The sequence below is a fragment of the Calliphora vicina genome, chromosome 2 (assembly GCF_958450345.1).
Source record: "Calliphora vicina chromosome 2, idCalVici1.1, whole genome shotgun sequence".
Classification (NCBI taxonomy): Eukaryota; Metazoa; Arthropoda; class Insecta; order Diptera; family Calliphoridae; genus Calliphora; species Calliphora vicina.
The window spans coordinates 54,250,213-54,270,992 of record NC_088781.1 but is presented as its reverse complement, the minus strand read 5'-3'; the positions used below and the strand labels follow the sequence as shown (position 1 = coordinate 54,270,992).

The 20,780-nt window shown below is 29.3% G+C and overlaps 1 protein-coding gene across 1 annotated transcript in view; it reads left to right on the top strand.

Annotated features, from left to right (window-relative positions):
- The window catches only part of LOC135951976 (sperm motility kinase 2B), a 32,139-nt gene that overhangs the window by 5,877 nt on the left and 5,482 nt on the right, over positions 1-20,780 (top strand). Inside the window, exons 2-5 of the mRNA XM_065501736.1 lie at positions 11,015-11,114; positions 11,329-11,440; positions 16,113-16,269; positions 16,600-16,708. Coding sequence (XP_065357808.1) covers positions 11,385-11,440; positions 16,113-16,269; positions 16,600-16,708 — 322 coding nt within the window. The 5' untranslated portion in view covers positions 11,015-11,114; positions 11,329-11,384. The remainder of the gene's footprint in view (positions 1-11,014; positions 11,115-11,328; positions 11,441-16,112; positions 16,270-16,599; positions 16,709-20,780) is intronic.

Below are 20,780 nucleotides of genomic sequence, written 5' to 3'. Positions count from 1 at the left end.
TTAATTATGAAATAATTGAAACCAGCTCAATATGGGATAAATGTTTGAATTGAAATATAATTTTTTCTGTGCTAGGGTATTTATTCGAGTAATGATCGTTCAATTAATCAATTATTTTCATACGAATAATTATTCGAACAATTTAAAAATTACCATTTTCGAATAACGAATAATTCGAACAATTTTGTGTAGAAGAATCGAATAAATGTAAATATATGTATATTTAAATTTATTAAATTGCTTCAAATTTCTCATAAATCCAAATTTGAATATGTTATATTGACTTACAAAAATTGTTTTGTTTCTGAAATTCGACAAATAACTAAAGATAAAGGGGGTCTTTCGATCACTGGTCCTATAGCGCCTTCTATAAATATATAAATATTACTGCAAGAAGTTACAATTATAAAGTTTTTCAAAATGTTTAATTTAGGTCTTAAATCAATGAAAATAAAAGGTACGGAATAAAATATTTGTTATTTAGTAAAAAAAATAACTGAATGATTTTGGAATTGATTTCAAAACAGAAATTTTAGAGTCTAAACATGGCGTGGTGTAAACAAATGCTGGCGAAATATTAACAGAATTGCAATTAATAATCAAAATATTAACATAGATTAAAATGCTGTTGAAAGTGATGGCGAATTTGATTTTGAAACGATTATCGAAAGTGATATTGAGGATGACACTTATAATGATCACGTTGAAATAGAGGAAGGCTATGATCTTAAAATATTTATAAGTGATGTTATTAACACAAAACATTACAAACTTACGCATTGTTGCAAGAAAAACAAAAAAGTGCACGACTTTGGGCAAAACTGGTATTTTTGTTGGTCTTTTATCACGTAATAGTGTGCGTATATGATTATATTTCCATGGATCAAAAAATCACACAAAATGTTATTATTAAATTGCCTTAAGTCATTAACATAAACTTAAATCAAGAGATAAATAAACACATAAATGAAATACTATCTACGTATAAATAAAATTATTAACATTAAATATGTAACTTTAAGTATTTAATATTGTTTAAATATCTGTCATTTTGATGGCTTTAGCAGGATGTATAAATTGAACAACAATAATTATCATTACAAACACTGACAGCAAGACTACTATACTTAATGTAATGTGTTTAATTAATAATTACAAATAAATAAATAAATATGTATTATTTCATTTGTTGTTCACATAAAATTATACATATTACAGAAATAAAAGATATGTGTGCAACAAAAGTAGATATTTTCAAACGAAATTCGAAACAGTATTCCCTCTGCTATGGAGATCTTATTTACAACTATAGAAATTTCATATTTTTTAATAGAAAGTTTTCACACAAGTTGTTTTTACAACAACAGGAAAATTTTGTTGGAACTTTTTGATCATTCAGCCTCTTAACCCTTTGACGACGAAGAATTTTCCGCTGGAAATTTTTATTTTTTTTTTGCGGATTCTTACTCGGAAAGGCGACATTACGCGACTGTGTCAAAATTTAAAAATTATTACTGCTTCTATGAGAAATATCATGGGACATATGTGTCCCATTCGTCGTCAAAGGTAAAAATTTGGCAACAAATGCATTGAAGAATTAAAAGCTTTTTTTAGTTTCAAAAAGTAGAGTATTGCTTTATTTACATTGCAAAACCAATAAAATTGAACAATGGCATAAGGTGTTCCCAAACCTAAATCGGCCAAAGAATTTTTAATTAAACTCCAGAAGAAAAAAGGCAATCAAAATTACGTTTCGAAAGCTTATACAGACCTTGATTGCATATACGGGCAGGTATTATACCCAGCAGAAAGTTATAATATTTTCCATAAGTGAAGCAGATTGAAAGCAATGAGTATCCATAAATTGGCAGAAATAAGATTGTACTCGTCAGCGATAAAATATATTCAGTACCGTTTATGTCCAAGATTATGATTCGAGGTAGTTTTGAAAGTATTCTTTCAAGCTTACATTTTGCTATCAATGCTGAACAGCTAAGCCGTCGACCAATTATACCATTGAGCCTTAAAAATATGACCAGTAATAAATCATTTCAACTTAGTATTTGGAAAAACTTTGACTCAAGTCAAATATTTATCAGTCTTTATACGAGCATATGGTAAAATTTAAGGGCCGCATTATATGAAAGGCAAACCCGTAAGCTTGGGTGTAGTTACGAGTTTAAATTGGTTATTTATATAAAACTGATATATATGTATATATACACAGGCAAAAATGCAGAGAGAGGTTGACATTGGCGAATCCGTGGTTCAAGATATGACAGCAGACTTGGAAAATGTTATATTTCGATAAAATTTCCAATAATCCAATATTATTATATAAACTTATGATCAATCGAATATCGTCTGTTTTTTGATGGCTGTAGCTGGACAAGATAGAATGGAGGAGTCAGGACAAAAACTGAATTGATAGTCAAACAAACACAATTTGTTTCGCATGTAAAAAACAAAAGTGCTTTACTCTAACAAAAATTGTTTTGAATTTTATCACAAATAAGTTCAATTTTGATTTAGATTTTATGAACCATATACAGGATCTCATAATTTTAAATTAATATTTTGTGTTTTTTTTTTTGTTTCTACTGAATTGTTTGTTATTTCATTGTTTATCAATTATAAAATATTAAATAAAATAAAAAAAATTTTAAAGAAAAAGCTCCTTTATTTTTACCTTTGACAACGGAATGGGGCGCATACATATGTTCCATCATATGTTCAGTCCCCCCGGGAAAAGTATTGAACCGATTCGTTGGTCAATAAATTTACATAAGGCATTGGTACATCTAATACTAAAAGTTTGTCCAACAGTATCAATTAGAACTCGAGATATAAGAAAAATAAAATTGTCAAAAAACATATACGAATTTCTGACTTTGAGAATCCCTTAAGCCAAACTTAAACAACATAACCTTAGTATTAACATTAACACCAAAGAACACATTTGTTTTTTATCGAACAGCATCCAATGAAAATTGTGGCTGTAATGACGAAAAAAGCAAATGGGACATATGTGTCCCATACGTCGTCAAAGGGTTAATAACACATTCCAGAAATTACCATATACGGACCCCACTACGTGATATAAGACCTGTGTCTCCTAGTTTTGCCCAAAGTCATGGACTTTTTTTATGAGCCCCAAAGATTTGGGCCGTCGGTGTCATTTCTGCAAAAAAGTGATTATTTTCACAGGCTCATAGTTTGCAAATCGTACCGAATTTTGATGTACTCTCTGAGGCAAAGTTGTAGCCCTTGTCATATAGAACATATAAAATCAAAAAAACTTCATCTTCAAGATCAAAAAAGGCAAAAACATTAAAAAAATAAAAATGTTTACCTTTCTTTCCCTGTTCAATTCCATAAGTAGAAAACCGTTCCAAATTCAGGGCAACAATCTACTACAAAAATGTACCTAAGATCTCACTAAACAACTTTGTAGAACTTATGAACTTTCTAGGAATGATTCTTAACACTGTTTAGGTACATCAATATAAGTTAATAAGAAAAAACTAAAGGAATTAAGTATTTTGGGCCATAAACAATTAAATTATTATAAACTGAAGCATACTTTTAGGCAGCTTTTTATATGTTCACAATTTTTGTTCTTTATCACAGGTACTACAGCTTTGCCTCAGAGAGTAAATCAAAATTCCGAACTGTTTGCAAGATATGAGCCTGAGAAAATGATCACCTTTTTTTGCAAAAATTACACCGAGGCACAGTGTGGTAGATCGAAAATCTAACTGGACAAAATTAATTAGTAACGTTGGGTTCACTTCTCACTTATGAATCATATAAAAAATTAGTTCAAATATATAAACGATTATAAAAAACCAACTTTTTTTTCGCAATGTATTTGAAGAGTTTTTACCCATTCTTCAAAAATTTTCTTTCGTGAAAAAGTAGAAGGCATACTGGAAAAGTGAAAAAATTTATGGCGGTCGCAAGAATGCGCAAGATGTTTTTGATTCACCTTGAAGTGAACACTTGAAAGATTAACTCAAATATAGTTTTACACCGGAACTATCCGGAATAAACAGCTTTAACTCTACTTGAAAAAAGGAAATATTTTATTTTTTCTTTGTGTAGGTCATACTGGAAAAGTGGAAAAAAATTTATGGCGGTCGCAAGAATGCGCAAGATGTTTTTGATTTACCTTAAAGTGAACACTTGACAGATTAACCCAAATATAGTTTTACAGCGGAACTATGCGGAATAAACAGCTTTAACTCTACTTCAAAAAAGGAAATATTTTATTTTTTCCAATTTCTGATCTTCTCACAAAAAATAGTTTTTTTAATAGTTACAATGGAAATAATTAAATGAAAATTGTTGCATATTTCCTTGAAGTAGAGCTTAATAATAATATAAAAAAATTATGACAATAAAATCACCGTAGCCTTTTTAATCATGAACCAAAATCACACAAAAAACACACTTCTCTTTGAAATCTTAAAGTACCTGTTGACAACAACTGACTTTAAATCTTAGTTTTTCCTAATCGGAGCTAAAAACCAAAAAACAAAACATGAATTACAGTTCCCTATTGTATTGAGAAGCTCATTAAATGATCAGAAGGAATGTTGCCAGACATTTATTTTTTAATTTTGTCCAGCTAGATTTGTGATTTACCACAGTGTGCGAGGCCCCAAATCTTTGGGGGGCTATAAAAAAAAGTGCATGACTTTGGACAAAAGTGGGAGACACGGGTCTCTTTTTTTTGGTCTTTTATCATGTACTGGTGTTCGTAAATGATTATATTTCCATGACTTACACAGTGTAACCAAAGTATTTCCGTTTTAGTAAATTCTTACCATGTTTTTCTTGTGTTTACTATAAAAAGAATATTATATTTATTAAATAGCCTTATACTATACTACTATAGCTTCAGATGCTGCATGAAATATGATAAATAATTGTTCATAATACAACATTATTTGACTGTCAGATGAATGCCAACACACAACAACTCACTCAAAAAAAATACTCTATCATAAAATAAATGTATGTTATTCTGAATACATGACATTTTAATGATTGAATTTTATATATACATACATACATATTTATAAGCATTATAAATATTCAAAAGCCAATTTGACAAAAATATTTTTATTTAATAGTCAATTTCAATTAGAGTACAAGTGCAGCTCAATACAATTTAGAATATATCTATTTAGAATATAAATCATTAAATATTATTTGATTTCATTAGAATACGATATTAAATTAATTATACTTAAAAGTTTTGAATAAAAATTTATAAAATTATAATAATATTATTAGTATTTTAGTAACAATAAGTTGTATTTTATTTGTTATGTAATGAATAGATTTTAAAATATTCTAATCAATATGATATCATATAATTATTTTCAAATTGTATTTTTATAGTAAAAATTAAATATTAATTTAGTTTATTCAACTAGATATGAATAAAATATTATTTTACTTATTCGAAAATTTGTTGATAGATTTTATTCAAAGCAATTTTCTTTGAATAAATTTATTTCTCCAAAAAAAGAAAAATATTTAAATAATCAACCAAAAATGTTGGAATACTTTTTTATTCATAGAAATTTTCTTTGAATAATTTTATTTGTGAAAATAAAGTCAAATATTTTAACAACAAATTTTTTAAAAATTTTATAAAAAAATATTTTTGTTTGTGAAAATGAGCTCGGACGATAAAGATTTTTCTTCCGAGGATTATGAAAAAGATCCTTAGTTTGCTATAAATAAACAAAAGCAATGCTCAAAAATAATTCAACGATATTTTGAACGTCTAATTTCGCTTGCAGGGTTATTAAATAGTCCTAGGAGGAATGCCATGTAAGACGATCATTTTGAACAACTAGTTACTTTAAAAGCAGTTTTTAAAAATAATTCATGAATTTTGTTCTTCACAATTGAAATTAATAATAAACCTTCAATTGAAACCATTAATCTGTGTCCATATTCTAGAGATAATCAATGATTTTTTTAAGTAGAAATTTATAACCGATTATGGCCAATAGGCTAGGTTGTTGAAAATAAATAATAATAATAAAAAAAAACTAGGGTTCCAATTTCCCGGAATTTTTCCATTCCCAAACTAAGAAAAAACAAGTTAAATCTGAAAAAAATTTGTAATTCGTTTCGAAAATAACTTTTTCAACTCAGAATGCAATCAGAAGACATTTTACATCAGTATTATTGTGAAATAAAAATATCCTTTAACATTTATTAGAATTATTTCTATTCAGTAATTTTTGGAAAAATTAATTTATTTGTTTCAAATTTGTGAGAAATAAAAATATTTCTAAAGTTTTATTAGAATTATTTCTATTCAATCATTTTTTGTTTGAATAATTTTATTTTTTTGTGTTTTGTTTGAATAAATATTCCAAAGAAATTAGTTGATTTTATTTGTATCTAAATGAAATAAATTTAAATTTTATTCAACTTTGTTTTATTTGAATATATAAAATTTTACTATTTTCTAAAAAAATATCAATATAATTTAATTAAACTACTATAAAATGATTTTATTTATAATTTATTTGGTTTTAAAAGATATAAATATGCATAAATTTAATTGTAAATATTATTAATAAATTAGACAAATACTATATTTAACTAATAAATAATTTGGAAAATAAATATTTGTAATTGGAAACAAAAACTAAAATAATATAAAAAATATTTATATTTTGTATTTTATTCACAAGTAACAGCTATGATTTATTTATTATGGCATCATAGAAACCAACTAAATACAATAGAGTATTTTGTCTGTCAAATTTCGTTTATCTATCATTTAGCCCCCCGAACACACACATGTGAGTACAATCAATAAATCTCTTGTGGTTTTTACCCAAAAAATATTACTATTCCATGTTGGCTTTTAGTTTTTCTTATAAGAAAAAAAAACTTTTGGCTTTTAATGGCAGAGTTAATTGTCAAGGTACGAGTACATATATTGACAGGAAGGAAGTACGTAGAGTATAAGAAAACGTGGGTGAGTTAATTGTCAATTTACAAGTAACATTGACAGGAAGGAAGTTCGTAAAGCATTAGTGTTAGATAATAAATAGATATTGACATAGACATAATGTAAATATTATATGTATTGTGGCCTTAATACAATATTAACAAATCAATTACTAAGAATACACATGAGCTTAATATAAATAGACATAAATTACAAGAATAGATCTAAAAAGAAAATTTATTTACATTTTGTGTAGATTTATGGGCAACTTATTTAGTTCAACATTGTAATTTCAATCCAGACCGAATTTATCCGCCTGCTTAGGAAAATAACTACTCGCGTAGCTAGTTGTCACTTTAAATGATATTTAAATTCACTAGTTCGGGACAGTATGCTAGAACTGCTGGGATTAAACACTGTAAAATATGTTTCTCTTCTTTATCAGAATTTTTGGTGATGTGTTTGTTGTCATATTTAATTTTTGGTTTAATGTCTGGTATTAGTGTTTAGTACTTTTACTATCAATTATTGGTTATAATAAAACTTTTTCGGTTACAACCACTAATATTTGGTATTGAGTCATGCAAATGCTAAACTAAGCTCTGCTGTATTTACCGAGTACATGAAATAATTTTAGTTGATTCTCAGCTCTGTTCACTTAAATAATTTCTCAATTGATTAAATCATAATACAATTACAATTATGGTTTTACAATTGCAAATATTTTCTTCACCTAATAGACATTAAACTATGTAATTTTAGTTTACTTTAATATATATTTGTAATAGCAACCGATTTCCTATCGATAGTTTTTCTGTGTGTAAATTAGTTTTTCGAATTATTCCATATCCAAAAATATTTATTGATTGCTTTTCTCTGTATAAATATGTATGTATAACCAAAAGGTTACAGTACGTATGAGTGTTTTTATTTAAATATAATAAGAAATAACACTCATACGTACAGTAAATGAAATGAACATTGATTTTTAGCTGGCGAAGAAAAATTAGATCTTGGAAGCATCGCACAGTGGCTCAAGGGCGGCATTAATTAATTTTTGTTTATGTCTTCTACCTGATTTTTACACAGTTTGTAATAAACAGTCTAATTATCATGTACCAAAAGTATTAGGCTTATATCTTTATTACTTTTTTGTCTAGAAACATTCAAATTTGACCTAAGTGAATGCGTTTGTAATGACCGTATTATATATGCTAACTTTTATCGCTTCATGCTTTTAAAATACTCTTGTGATGACATTATAATGATTTTTTTTATACAATTGGATGTTATAAATGATATATATGCAAATAAAAAATATTTTGAAAATTAAAAAAAAAAAAATTCCTACTATAAATTGTCCAAAAATATTTATTTCCTCCAATTTCTATGGTTTGCATCTATTGATCTGCAACGACCTCTAGCCCGATACTTATATAAAGTTAAAGCTAGACGTCTCATTTTTGCCCCTAAGCAAATCCGGTATAAAAAAAACTAAAAAAACAGTTAGGAAAAAGTTGCTTCACAAGCATGTTATTGCAGATTTTATTTAAAAATAATTCGTTATCTCGGGTACTATTGGAGACCACATGGTTGGAGATGAGGTGTTTTCCAGTTGATTCATAGGTATTCAGTTTCCTAGCGGTAATGGGGGCCACTGAGTGACCCCTCAAATTTGGTCACCTCGGGTCTCAAATTTTTAAAAAAAATCGCCAAAAATCAATTTATGATCCGACTGAGCTGAAATTTAAAATATAAGAAGTGCGCACGAATAAAACTAGGCATACTGTAATGCTTATAACATTTACAATAATTGAACAAAAATAATACCGTTACTTTGGTTTTGGTGCTCATTTGTATCATTAGCCACGTGTAAAACTATAACGAAATTAGTTTTTTTACAAAATGAACGCCAAACAAAAATATCGTAAGAAAATAATTAAAATTTTCAATAAAAACCGCACTGTTCGCAAAAAAAATAGTTAGTCTCGTAGGTGTTAACCAAAATTCAGTTTCCAAAGTGATAAAACAATACAAAGAGCTTTTTAGCATTAAAAGAAAGGTAGAAGTGGAAGAAAGAAAGGATTTTCTGACCAAAGGAAATCAAACAAAATAATACGGACTTTTTCAATACACCCTAAGATTACAGGAAGAAAAGTGTCACAAAAAGTGGGGTGCTCCGAAAATTTTGTCAGAAAGGTTAAAAAGAAAGATATATAAAGTTCAAAAAGTGCCTGACAGGAATGCAAAGAAAAATTTGGAGGCTAACAAAAGAGCAACAACTTCACAAAAAGAATTTTTCGATAATCGTCAGTGCTGTGTAATGGATGATGAAACATATGTATTGGCTGATTTTTCGCTGCTTCCTGGTCAAGAATTCTATATTGCCAATTCTAGAGTAAACGTTGATGAACAATTTCGGGTACAAAAAAATCGAAGTTCCCGAAAAAAAATTTGGTATGGCATGCAATTTGCACATGTGGTGAAAGAAGCACCTCCTTCATTACTAACGGCTCTTTAAACTCCGAAATTAACATTAGCGAGTGTCTCCAGAAACGCTTGCTACCATTTTTAAATAAACAATAGGTAACCAAATTTTTCTGGCCAGATCATGGAACTTGTCACTATAGCAAAAAAGCTATTGAGTGGTACAATACCAAAAATGTTATTTATGAACCCAAAGAAGCTAATCCACCAAATTGCCCAGAACTCCGCCTTATTGAGAGGTATTGGGCATTAGTAAAAAAAAGGACACAAGAGGCCAAGTTAAATATGAAAAATAATTTATTTAAAGATATCATAACAAAATTTGGAACTAATATAGACTCAAATGTTTTTAAATCAATCAATATAATTTTTGACAGTTTTTATTTAGAAATACCAAAATTCCTGAAACGGGGAAAATGTGTTCCAAAAACTGAGTTTTTTTTAGTAAACTGTCTACTGTGCCGTTATTTAGCTTGTAACAGTAAAAAAAACTTTGCAAGTATTTAAGAAACATACAGGGCTATACTAATATGGGGCTATTTTGAGGATCAATGCTTTGCATTTTTAAAATTTTTTACTCAAAACAAAAATTTTTTTTTTTTAAATTGGCCATGTTTGGATAAGTCTGGGGGAGACTACGTCCGCTCAAGTGAGCCAAGTTTTACTTTACACGCTTTTACATTAGGTTTTCTTTACGGATCATCTACAAATTGTATATAGTTCTGAAGAAAATGTTTTCCTACAAAAGAAAAAGTATAGGGACTATTTTGGGAAAAAGCGTAAAAAATACGGCCCATTTTACATGTTTCAAATTTGGATGCATGTAACTTTTTATAGGGACGACATAACTGTTAGGAAGTAATTTTTATCTGATTAAGAATTTTATCACCAATATAGCTGATTTTGTAAAAAACAATTCGACCCTCCGTTGGCCCGCCATATCTAAAAAACCAAAAAAAGATCGAGCAAAATTAAAAAAAAAAAATAAATCAATAAACCTAAATATCCCTTCAACTAATGGAGATAACCTAAACGTGTAAGCGCATTTTTAGTAGATTTTCTTAAGGACTATTTATATTTTAAACTTCAGCTCATTCGGATCATAAATGAAATTTTGGCGATTTTAAAAAAAAAAATTAGACACGAGGTGTCCAAATTTGAGGGGCCATGTTCTGGCTCCCATTACCCCTAGGAAGCTGAACAACTGTAAATCAACTCGAAAACACCTCAGCTCCAAGCATGTGAAATTTCGTAATAATATCTTTAATAGTTCCCGAGATACCGAATTATTGACAAAAAAATACGTTTCTGAACCACTGTGCATAGAGTTTATTTATAGTCCAAAAACTCTACTTAATCTATTGAGACGTGTTTTGAAAAAAAAATATAGTTATTCTCATTTGAATGTATTTTAATTTAAATAAGTTACAACTTAAACAAGATTTTTATCAAATTTATTACCTTTATATGGTTTTTAAAGTTAAATGTGAAGACTTTAATTATAACAAAATCCCATTTTTTTCTCCTTCTCCATTCTAGGTAACCGTTGGCCGGCGCATAGGACTCTACAGATTTTGTGGCGATATAGGACGTGGCAATTTTTCCAAAGTCAAATTAGCTGTACACCAGCTAACCAGAGGTGAGTTCAAATACTTTTGTTTTTTTTTCCTAAAAATACACAACAATTTGTATGCTGTCAACTTTAACATTTGACTTGGCATTTTTCACAGAATAAAACTAAAAATATTAACTTGTGGCCTTTTTTTCTCATTTTCTCATTTTTTATGGTACCATTTTATTATTTTGTATTGTAACCACAAAAATTAACCAACAACAAAAATATATATTTGCAGACAAAGTGGCCATCAAAGTAGTTGACCGTGCTGGTTTAGATGCTAAAGCATTGCGTATGCTTTCAAGTGAAATTGCTACACTTGAATGTGTTCATCATCCTAATATTTTAAGGTAGGTTTTTCTAAGCATACAAGGGATTATATATTCTCGTGTATACTTACTTATATGTATGTGATTGCTACAGTAGAGGTTGTAATAATAGAACAGTGGATGACACCTTTACTTAATATAACAATTATTTGGTAAACTTTCAGCATGGTCAGATGTGTAGATGGTCAATAATACTATAATTCCTAAAACAGAAATATCTTAGTATTATTGGCAACCTGCAGTTTATGTTCTTCTGACAAGTGGTTAAAAGTGTCATAAATTTTTTTGGTAAAAATGCTGCTTAGGAAGTCAATAAAATTATTAAAATTTTAGTAAATTTATGTTCTATATTCATTCGAATATCCCCCGTATTCTGAACTTTAGAACAATGAGTTAATAAATATTTTTTATCTTAACTTTGTCATAAAGTTCTGAATAGGGAAGACTGGAAAAATATTTTTTTTTTAAAAAATATTACCATGGTAAAAGTTCTACTTTCTTATCCAATACTGTAAATCTAAATAAAACTGTGCGTTTTGTAGGCGCGCACAAATTCCCATATAAAAATCCATGCACATGTATTAGGGTGGCACTTATTTGGTACTTTTTGGATTTTCGATGCTCCCAAGTTCTAAAATTTTTCTCAGTCATCTAAAAACTAAATGCTAAAATTTTTAGAAAAATCGGCTAACTTTTAGAGGTTTCACATTTTATTTGAAACTTTGAGTTTTGGACCAATGTAAAAACTGGTCCAATTGTAAACCGACAAAATAAACTGAATATTCTAGCCCATATGGGTGACTAACGAACAGTTACTAGCGACCTCGAACATGTATTATGTTGCTACGGATATACTCAGACGCAAATGGACTTAGGTAGGCCACATACTCCGTAGACTAATATATGACATCGCAAGAAATATCCTGTCAAATGGCAAATAAACCTTAGCACTTTCAGCTGACCGTTTAACTGGAGAGCATTTCTATTAATTACACTTCAAAATATTTTTTGAGGTAAACAAAATTTATTCATATCATTTTTGTAAAAAAAATTTTTCGAAATGTTATTTTAATTTTTTTTCTTCAAATTTTAAAATATTTTTTTTTTAAATTAAAATTTTTTTTTTTAAATTTAAATTTTTTTTTTTTTGTAGAAAAAAAAATCGCGTTAAAAAATATTTTTTCCGATTTTGACCCATTGTTTTATATACTTACTATGGTTTTATATACGTCGTTGCAAAGGTCTTTGAAATATCTATTATTAGATATAAGGGTATTCAATCGATTAACCGTTAATCGGTTAACCGATTAATTTTGGACGGTTAACTGTTCGAATAATTTAAATTTGCCGATTTTCAAATAACAAATAAACCGATTAATTTGTGTCGATTAACCGAAATTCCTTCTTTTTGCACTTTAAAATTTTTTTTTGGATTTATTTTTCCCTTTCAATTCAAATACAAATTTCAAATTAAAATTAGATATTTTTTAAACATCCAATAAACATGATTAGTGAGTATGTATAACAACTGACATATGGGCAATTCCACGAGAATCGCTACCACGACTGAAAAAACAAAAACCCTTGAAACTTTTTTTCAAGATGATTTGAATAGAAGAAAATAATAAAACGTTACTATGTGAAAGTATTTAGATCATATTACGAGAGAATTTGTTTCCAAGAAAAGTTTTATTAAATCTAAAGAAAAAAATCGTTTAAATTCTAATCCTTATATAAAAGATTACTTCAGAAGATCTCACTAAATCCCTAAAAAACTCACACATCGCTCATTGGCTGCAACAACGTCAAAATTAAAAAAAAGTCGTTTCGAGAAAAACGTCTTTGAATGTTTTATGACATTTCTTATATAAATTTTTAACAAATCATGCGATTTCAGAAGTATAAATAGTAGATGTTAATATCTTTCTAATCTGTATTTAACCCAAATTTCTACATATCAAATATACAAGAAAACATGAACTCACAAAAACAACTCTCACACAAAAAATAATTGACGTTTTTGAAAACTGATAAAACTATGCATATTTTGTATTACTCTGTTCAAAACACCCGAATTTTGAGTTATGACGTTGTTGCAGCAAATAGGCGATATGTTTACAAAAATTATCTCAAATACCTTATTTGCTGTTTTTTATGTTTTTGTACACAAAATTCGTTGTTGTATTTTCAATTTAAAATGAAAATAGAAATTATTCGGTTAATCGAATAATTTTAAATTAACCGATTATTAACCGAATAAATCTAAAGCTCGATTAATTATTTGCTCGATTAACCGATTAAACCAGAAACCCGATTAATTGAATACCCTATTAGATATCCATATTGTCTACATTAATGTCTTAGTAATCCAGATATAGGTCAAAAATAGGTCAAAAATCGAGATTGTCCTGGTTTTTTCCTCATATCGCAGCCATTTTTGGACCGATTTTGCTGATTTTAAATAAGAAACTTCTCGAAAGCATGTCTGCCAGAATTATTGAAGATTTGGATCCCGAAGATATCTGGGGTCTTCAGAAAATTGATTTCAACAGACTGACGGACATGGCTTAATCGGCTCCGATATCTATAAGGATCCAGAATATATATACTTTATAGGGTCAGAAAATTATATTGTGGAAATTATAAAAGGAATGACAAACTTATATACTTATATATATGTACGCAAACGTGCCAAGTCCCATTTTTTGAATTTTACAGGAGAGACAAAAAACGTTCTATCTTTTTTTGCTTTCAATATTCTTTAGATCTGTAAACGCAGTTCTTTGCTATGATCTGTTGGCTTTAAGTATCAGTTGAAAAAATAAAATAATTGAAATGACTTAGCTCTTTTGATTTTTATGATTTTGTGTTTTTTGGCTGGACTAGCACATTTTCTTATAATAAATTTTAATTTCTCGTTTTATTATTTGACAAATTGGTTTTATTATTTTATATAAAAAAAAACAGTTTTATTTCATTGCTGTAAAATAAAATAACTCAAAATCTTAAATAAATTAGTTTTTTATTATTATTTCTTCAAAATTTAATTTTTATTTTTTATTCTACAGTGAATTGTGATTACATCGAAAAATGTTAATCTTCAAAGTATTAAATCAAATAGTATTGAAAAAGCAGATTTAAATAGCTTATTCAATGTTTTTTGCTGGACTTAGCATGTTTTCTTATTATAATTTTTTTTTTTGTGGAGTTAGCACTTTTGCGTATCACTGAAAAATCATCAGCTAGAAACAAAATAATAAAATTTTTTATTGCAAAATATGTATCTTATGTTTTACTATCTTTCTGCATCAAAATCTTAATTTCAATCAAAAGTGGACTTGTTACGTTTGCGTACTAAGCTATCGATATACCCTTCTCACGAAGGTGAAGGGTGTAATAACCATATACAGACACCAAAAAAAATTAAAGACCAAATAAAAAAGACTCATATCTCCCTGTTTTACCGAAAGTCATGCATTTTTCTTTATGGGCCCCCAAAGATTTGGGGCTTCGTTGTCATTTTTACAAAAAAGTGATTATATTCTTAGGCTCATATCTTGCAAAGAGTTCGGAATTGTGATTTACTCTCTGAGGCAAAGTTGTAGCCCTTGTCATAAAGAATAAAAATTGTGAACACATAAAATCAAAAAAAACTTCATCTTCAAGATCAAAATCGCCAAAATAAAACTTTAAAAAATTTGAAATAAATTTGTTTAAAGCTTCCTAAAAGTATGCTTTAGTTTATAATAATTTAATAGTTTATGGCCCAAAACACTTAATTCCTTTAGCTTTTTCTTACTAAGTTAAATTGACCTTCCTAAACGGTGTTAAAAATCATTCCTAGGAAATTCATATGTTCTAGAAAGTTGTTTATTGAGATTTGACGTACATTTTTGTAGATGATTGTTTCTTTGAATTTTGAACGATTTGCTGCCTACAGACCTGGACAGGGAGAAAAGGGTAAAACAATCGATTTTTTTAATTTTTTTGCGATTTTGATCTTGAAGATGAAGTTTTTTTGATTTCCTTATGTCAAGGGCTACAACTTTTCCTCAGAGAGTAAATCGAAATTCGAAAAATTATCACTTTTTTGCAAAAATGACACAGAGGCCCCATATCTTTGGGGGCCCATAAAAAAAGTACATGACTTTGGCAAAACTGGGAGACACGGGTCTACTCTGAACCGCACAAGCCATTTCTCTCACACTGAAACCTTTGGAACACATTCACCATAAGCTTTGGTGAGTGTTAATTTTTTTTTGGTAAATATTGCTTAATAAAAATGTTCAACCTGTAAAATTAAATCGGGTTTGCTGAAATGTACATAATTTCGATTTTAGATGTCTGAGAACAAATTTAGATATTGAGAGCATCGAAAATCGCAAAATAAGAGCCACCCTAATGCACACAGACTCATAATATTACAAGAATATTTAGCAACATCCTGTTTGCTTTTTGCCACAACATCCTCAAACATATTTTAGACTTCTGCCAGGAAATGTTCCATGTGTATCTGTATGAATGTATGAGAGCGTGTGCCTGTCCTTCATTTCGAGCGCACGTGTGTGTTTTTATGCGTATGTGTCGGTTTTATTTATTACAGCCTCAATTCCACAGTTTTTTTCTGTTTGTCATTTTTGCTGTGTTTCTATTTTTGTTTGTGCTTTTATTTTAACTTTATTTTTCCCTTTAGGCTTTTCGAGGTAGTCGAAACTTTGGGTCGTGTTTATCTAGTCACCGAATGGATACGTGGTGGTGAATTATATAATCATATCACCCAAGGTGGTCCATTACGTGAAATACATGCCGCACCACTATTTAAACAATTGTTATTGGCTGTGAAACACATGGTAAGTTTAAGTATGGTGAATGGGAATATTCACTTTAAGCTTTTGACACATGAATGTCGCAACAAGCTGATTATTTCTGCAGTATATGCTGAGGCTAAAATAGTCATATGCAATGTAGAGCAGGGGAATCTCGCAAAAAATTACATGCTATAGCTTGGATCAAAATCTAAATTCCATTTTAAGTGTGTCCTTTATTGCCAGATTTCACTGTCTACATACGTACTACCATAAAGTGTTTATTAATTTGTTTATTTTATTGCTGTTGGTGCTGTTTCTGCCTGCTGTTGCTGCTGCTGCTATTGTTGTTTATTTAAATTCTCCTATTAACAGCACAGTTTGGGTTACGTACATCGTGACATTAAGGCTGAGAATGTATTACTGTTGTCAGAGGATCGCTTAAAACTGGCTGACTTTGGTTTTAGCACACAATTAATTAATGGTGAGTATGAGTCTTTATTTATACATAAATATCTTTTCTTTTTTTGTAGGAATTTCCCTATTTGTTTTTATGTTCATGTTCAGGGCAAATAATTTGAATTTGAAATTTATCCCAAAAAAACCGAAAAATTCTTTTATCCGCATAAATTTCATAGTCGATTTATGAGGGGCTGTGTAACTGTGCGTAATATATTTGTCTGAGATTTAATGACAAAATAAAAGCTTTATATGTTAAAAACAATTTAATGTTTGCTGTGGTGGAATCTTGTATATGCAGCAACAATATTGTTAATTCGTTATTACAACCAACACCAAGAGATAATGAATTAACGTTATTTTAGTTAAAGCTTCAAAATATCATATTTTCTCATCTTCATTATGACCTTGTATATGTCCTTTATATATCCTACATAAATATAGTAGGGAGGGTATATTGGGTTGTTTGTAGATCTACTTAAGAACTGTTTATATTTTAAATTTTAAATCTTTCGGATCATAAATGGATTTTTAGCGATTTTTTTAAAACGTATGAGACCTGTAATTTTACTAATTAAGCGTAAAGAGCATTATTTAAAACTTTGGTAACTTTGGTGACCTCCACTAAAATTTTCCGACAAACATTTTCCTGGAATATTTGGAATTTTAAATGTCCTTCTTGAAAGGACTTTTTGTGATTTTCTCGAAAAAAGGGTTAAATTGACCCCTAAAGAGATGAGCTAGAGGGTTAAGATCTTCTACAAAAATTATACCCATAAAATTCCACAATATAACTCTGATAATAAGAATTCTCTCAGACATTAACTTACAACATATTTTTCATTTAGTATCGACCAAAAATGAAAACTTTGACCCACAGAAAAAAAATTTCAGACCAGCTGGACTATAAGTCTATTCTTCCATAATAGTCTACTCAACATGCTCTTTCAGAATTATAGGGTCACTATTCTGTTCCAATAAAAAAATCTGAATTTGTTGGACAGTGTAATTAGACAACATTTGACATAAACTTTTCTATGTTCTCATAGCTATAACTGCAGTATCGTAAAATAGTTAACCTCTCATAAATATCTTAATTATGTAGATATCCAAACCAAAATTTAGCACAAATATTACCAATTTTTGTACCAATCGTTCCATAGTTTTAATTAATAAGCAAATTTGTTGACGATCGGTCATTAATTAAACATACCTCACATATAAGAACCACTTCCGAAAATTATAGATTATATGAATTTTAATTTCAAAATGGTTCAATTTTTATCCCGAAGACCTTATGAAGATTAAAATTTTGGTATCGAAATAAAATACAACACAACTAAGTTTCATATATTCAGAAGATATGGTGATCGGTCCATAATTATATAAAATTAAAAAGATAACTGTTTATAATCATATACTTAGTGTAGGGTATCATATGGTGGGACTTGGCCGTCTATACTTTCTTGCTTGTCTTGATATGTTCTTCATGGAACTTTGATAGCTCAATGCCAGCAGTTTAGAAGGTATGTATATTAGCCACTGGGGATCATTTGTCATCACTTTTATCCGGAATTAGGAAAGCTAGAATTAGCGATGAATAAATTGATACTTTATTAAAAATTAGTATTTACTGCCCATTATTTTTTTAGTTTTTGGAGGATTTTATAATCCTGATATAGATTATTATAAAGAAGTTTCCAAATATACGTAAGGAAGAGGTTGGGTCAAAAAGTCCGTGTCTATTTAAATGAAACAAAGGTTTTTGGCTAAAAAATTGCTTATCCCTTCCAAAAAATAGGTACTTTTTGTGAGATGATCTCTTTCCGCCGTAACATTTCTCCAGGTTTGGAAACAAGAAATAGTCCCGAGTAACTAGCTAAATCCGGAAGAGGGAGCATTTCGTAGCATAATTCATGGATTTTTACCATGGAAACTACACGCGTGTAGCATATTGTGCACCCAATTGAGACCAATACCCAAGTGATCGTTCAAAAATTAAACCTCTGAGCTATGCGAGATGTCTTTGGCTTCCAAAATCTCACGCACTTTCAATCTCCGATCTGCCAATACCATATCGTGAATTTTTTCAATTGTGTACAGACCTCAATTGCACGTCCAAAACTTTCGGCATCTTCCGTGCTTGTACGGCCACAACGATATTCAGAAAACTTCTTTTTTACCATTGAAATTGATGGTGCAGAGTTCCTAAAGTATTTATAAAGCCTTGTCTTTACTTTAGTTATGGTTTTTTCTGCAAAAAAAAAAAACGACGAAATTAATTTTTTTCCAAGTCACCATGTAGTCTGCTATCAATGGCTGTCAAACACAAACTAAATGACACAGCTTGTTCAAATTTTGACAGCAGTCAACTGACAGATGCTGGTTGACAGGAGCAGTGTTGACTTAATGACCTACGCTTGTATCATCTTGGAGAAGAGCCTTTCAAAAATCACATACAAGAACAGAACATTCAGAACATTTATTTCTCATTTGACGTGGCTGCCTCGGTAGGTCTCATAGTTTTGAAATCCTTATTGATTGCTAAAATCTCCATTATCTCCATTATATATATAAATGGAAATAATAACGAGAAAAACATTTTTACATCCATCTATTTGGCTTTATTAATTAGATAATTTCATGGCATTAATGTTTAAATATAATCTTTGGCTTAACCTGGAGGTCCAATTTTTACACACCCTTTGCTGTATTTCGAGAATAACGTATCGAATATTTTCTTCCAATTGCTCGATCGTTTCTGGCGTATCTACATAGTCCTAGAGCGTTAAATTTTCGCAGAAAAAATAAGCTTGCAGCTAGAAAAGAAAAGAGTAAGAACAATATTGAAACATTTTGATAAAAAAAACGTCTAACAAACGTTTGGTAATTGATTTACTCATTATAATAGAGAACACAGTACACAAAAAACAAAACGAATAAAAAATACGTTTCTCTATCTGTTTTGTACTCAAATGTACGATTGTAACGGTAAATTAAATAATGTAGATGAGTGAAAAGCTAATCGTTTCGTTTTCTCTCTTTGTTTTGTTTTTTCTCATGTACAATACAATATAAAAATTTTGATTTGTTTTGTACATTTTGCAAACGTTTGCGAAATGTTTTGTTTGTTTTCATACTCTTGTTCTGACCATAGTTTTGTGAACCAATGATTTCAACGCCACATATAACGCACCAAACAGTGAGTTTTCTACATGTAATGGTGTTTTGGCAATGACTTGAGGATTTTATCTTATCTCTTCAAATGCGTCAATTCCATTTATTGACATATCCGTTTAACCAAAAGTGTCCTTCGTTACTGAACCAAATTTTAAAATGAAATTATAGGTCAATAACAATATTTCCTTCATAAAATTCATGAAATATAAGACAGGAACGATAATCGTCAGTCTTCAATTTCTGTACAAGTTGAATCTAGTATGTTCTCAAACCAAGATCCATACCCAAAATGTTGTTTAAAGTGGATGGACAAAAGTTTAGTTTGTAGAGCACAATGATGAACTGGCACATTTGGAGCTTCTGCACACCATCAATCTTCTGTTTTATGCGCACTGTACGGCATCTTTCGGGTTGCGTGTTATCGTTAAGACTAAACGTATTGCGAAAACGATCCATAGTTTCTCGAATTAATAGCTCTGATGGATGATTATGAGCACCATAAAATGCACGTAATTCCCGACAAGTTTGGTCGAATTGAGCAATGGTTTTCAAAATAAATTTGAACAATTTGCAAACGCTGCTCTGGTGAGAGTCTATTCATGATAAATTGTCAAACCAAACTGATCTCAAGCCAAACGAGAACTGTCAAATTAGTTGCCACGGAAAACCGTGCTGAAAATTTAAAATTCTCCACCTATAAGCAAATGCCCTTTATATTTATTCTGTATAAATTTTTGAAAACTGTTTATCCTTTGAAAATTTAAAGTCCATTTAAAATGAAATCTGAAAAAAATTGTATGACAAACATTTTTTTCACATTTCTATTTTTTTTTTTTTTTTCAAAATTTTATAACAAAACTATTTTTTAACGAATTCTTGACGTCCAATTTTGGGCGTCTATTTCGAGCACTGCTAGA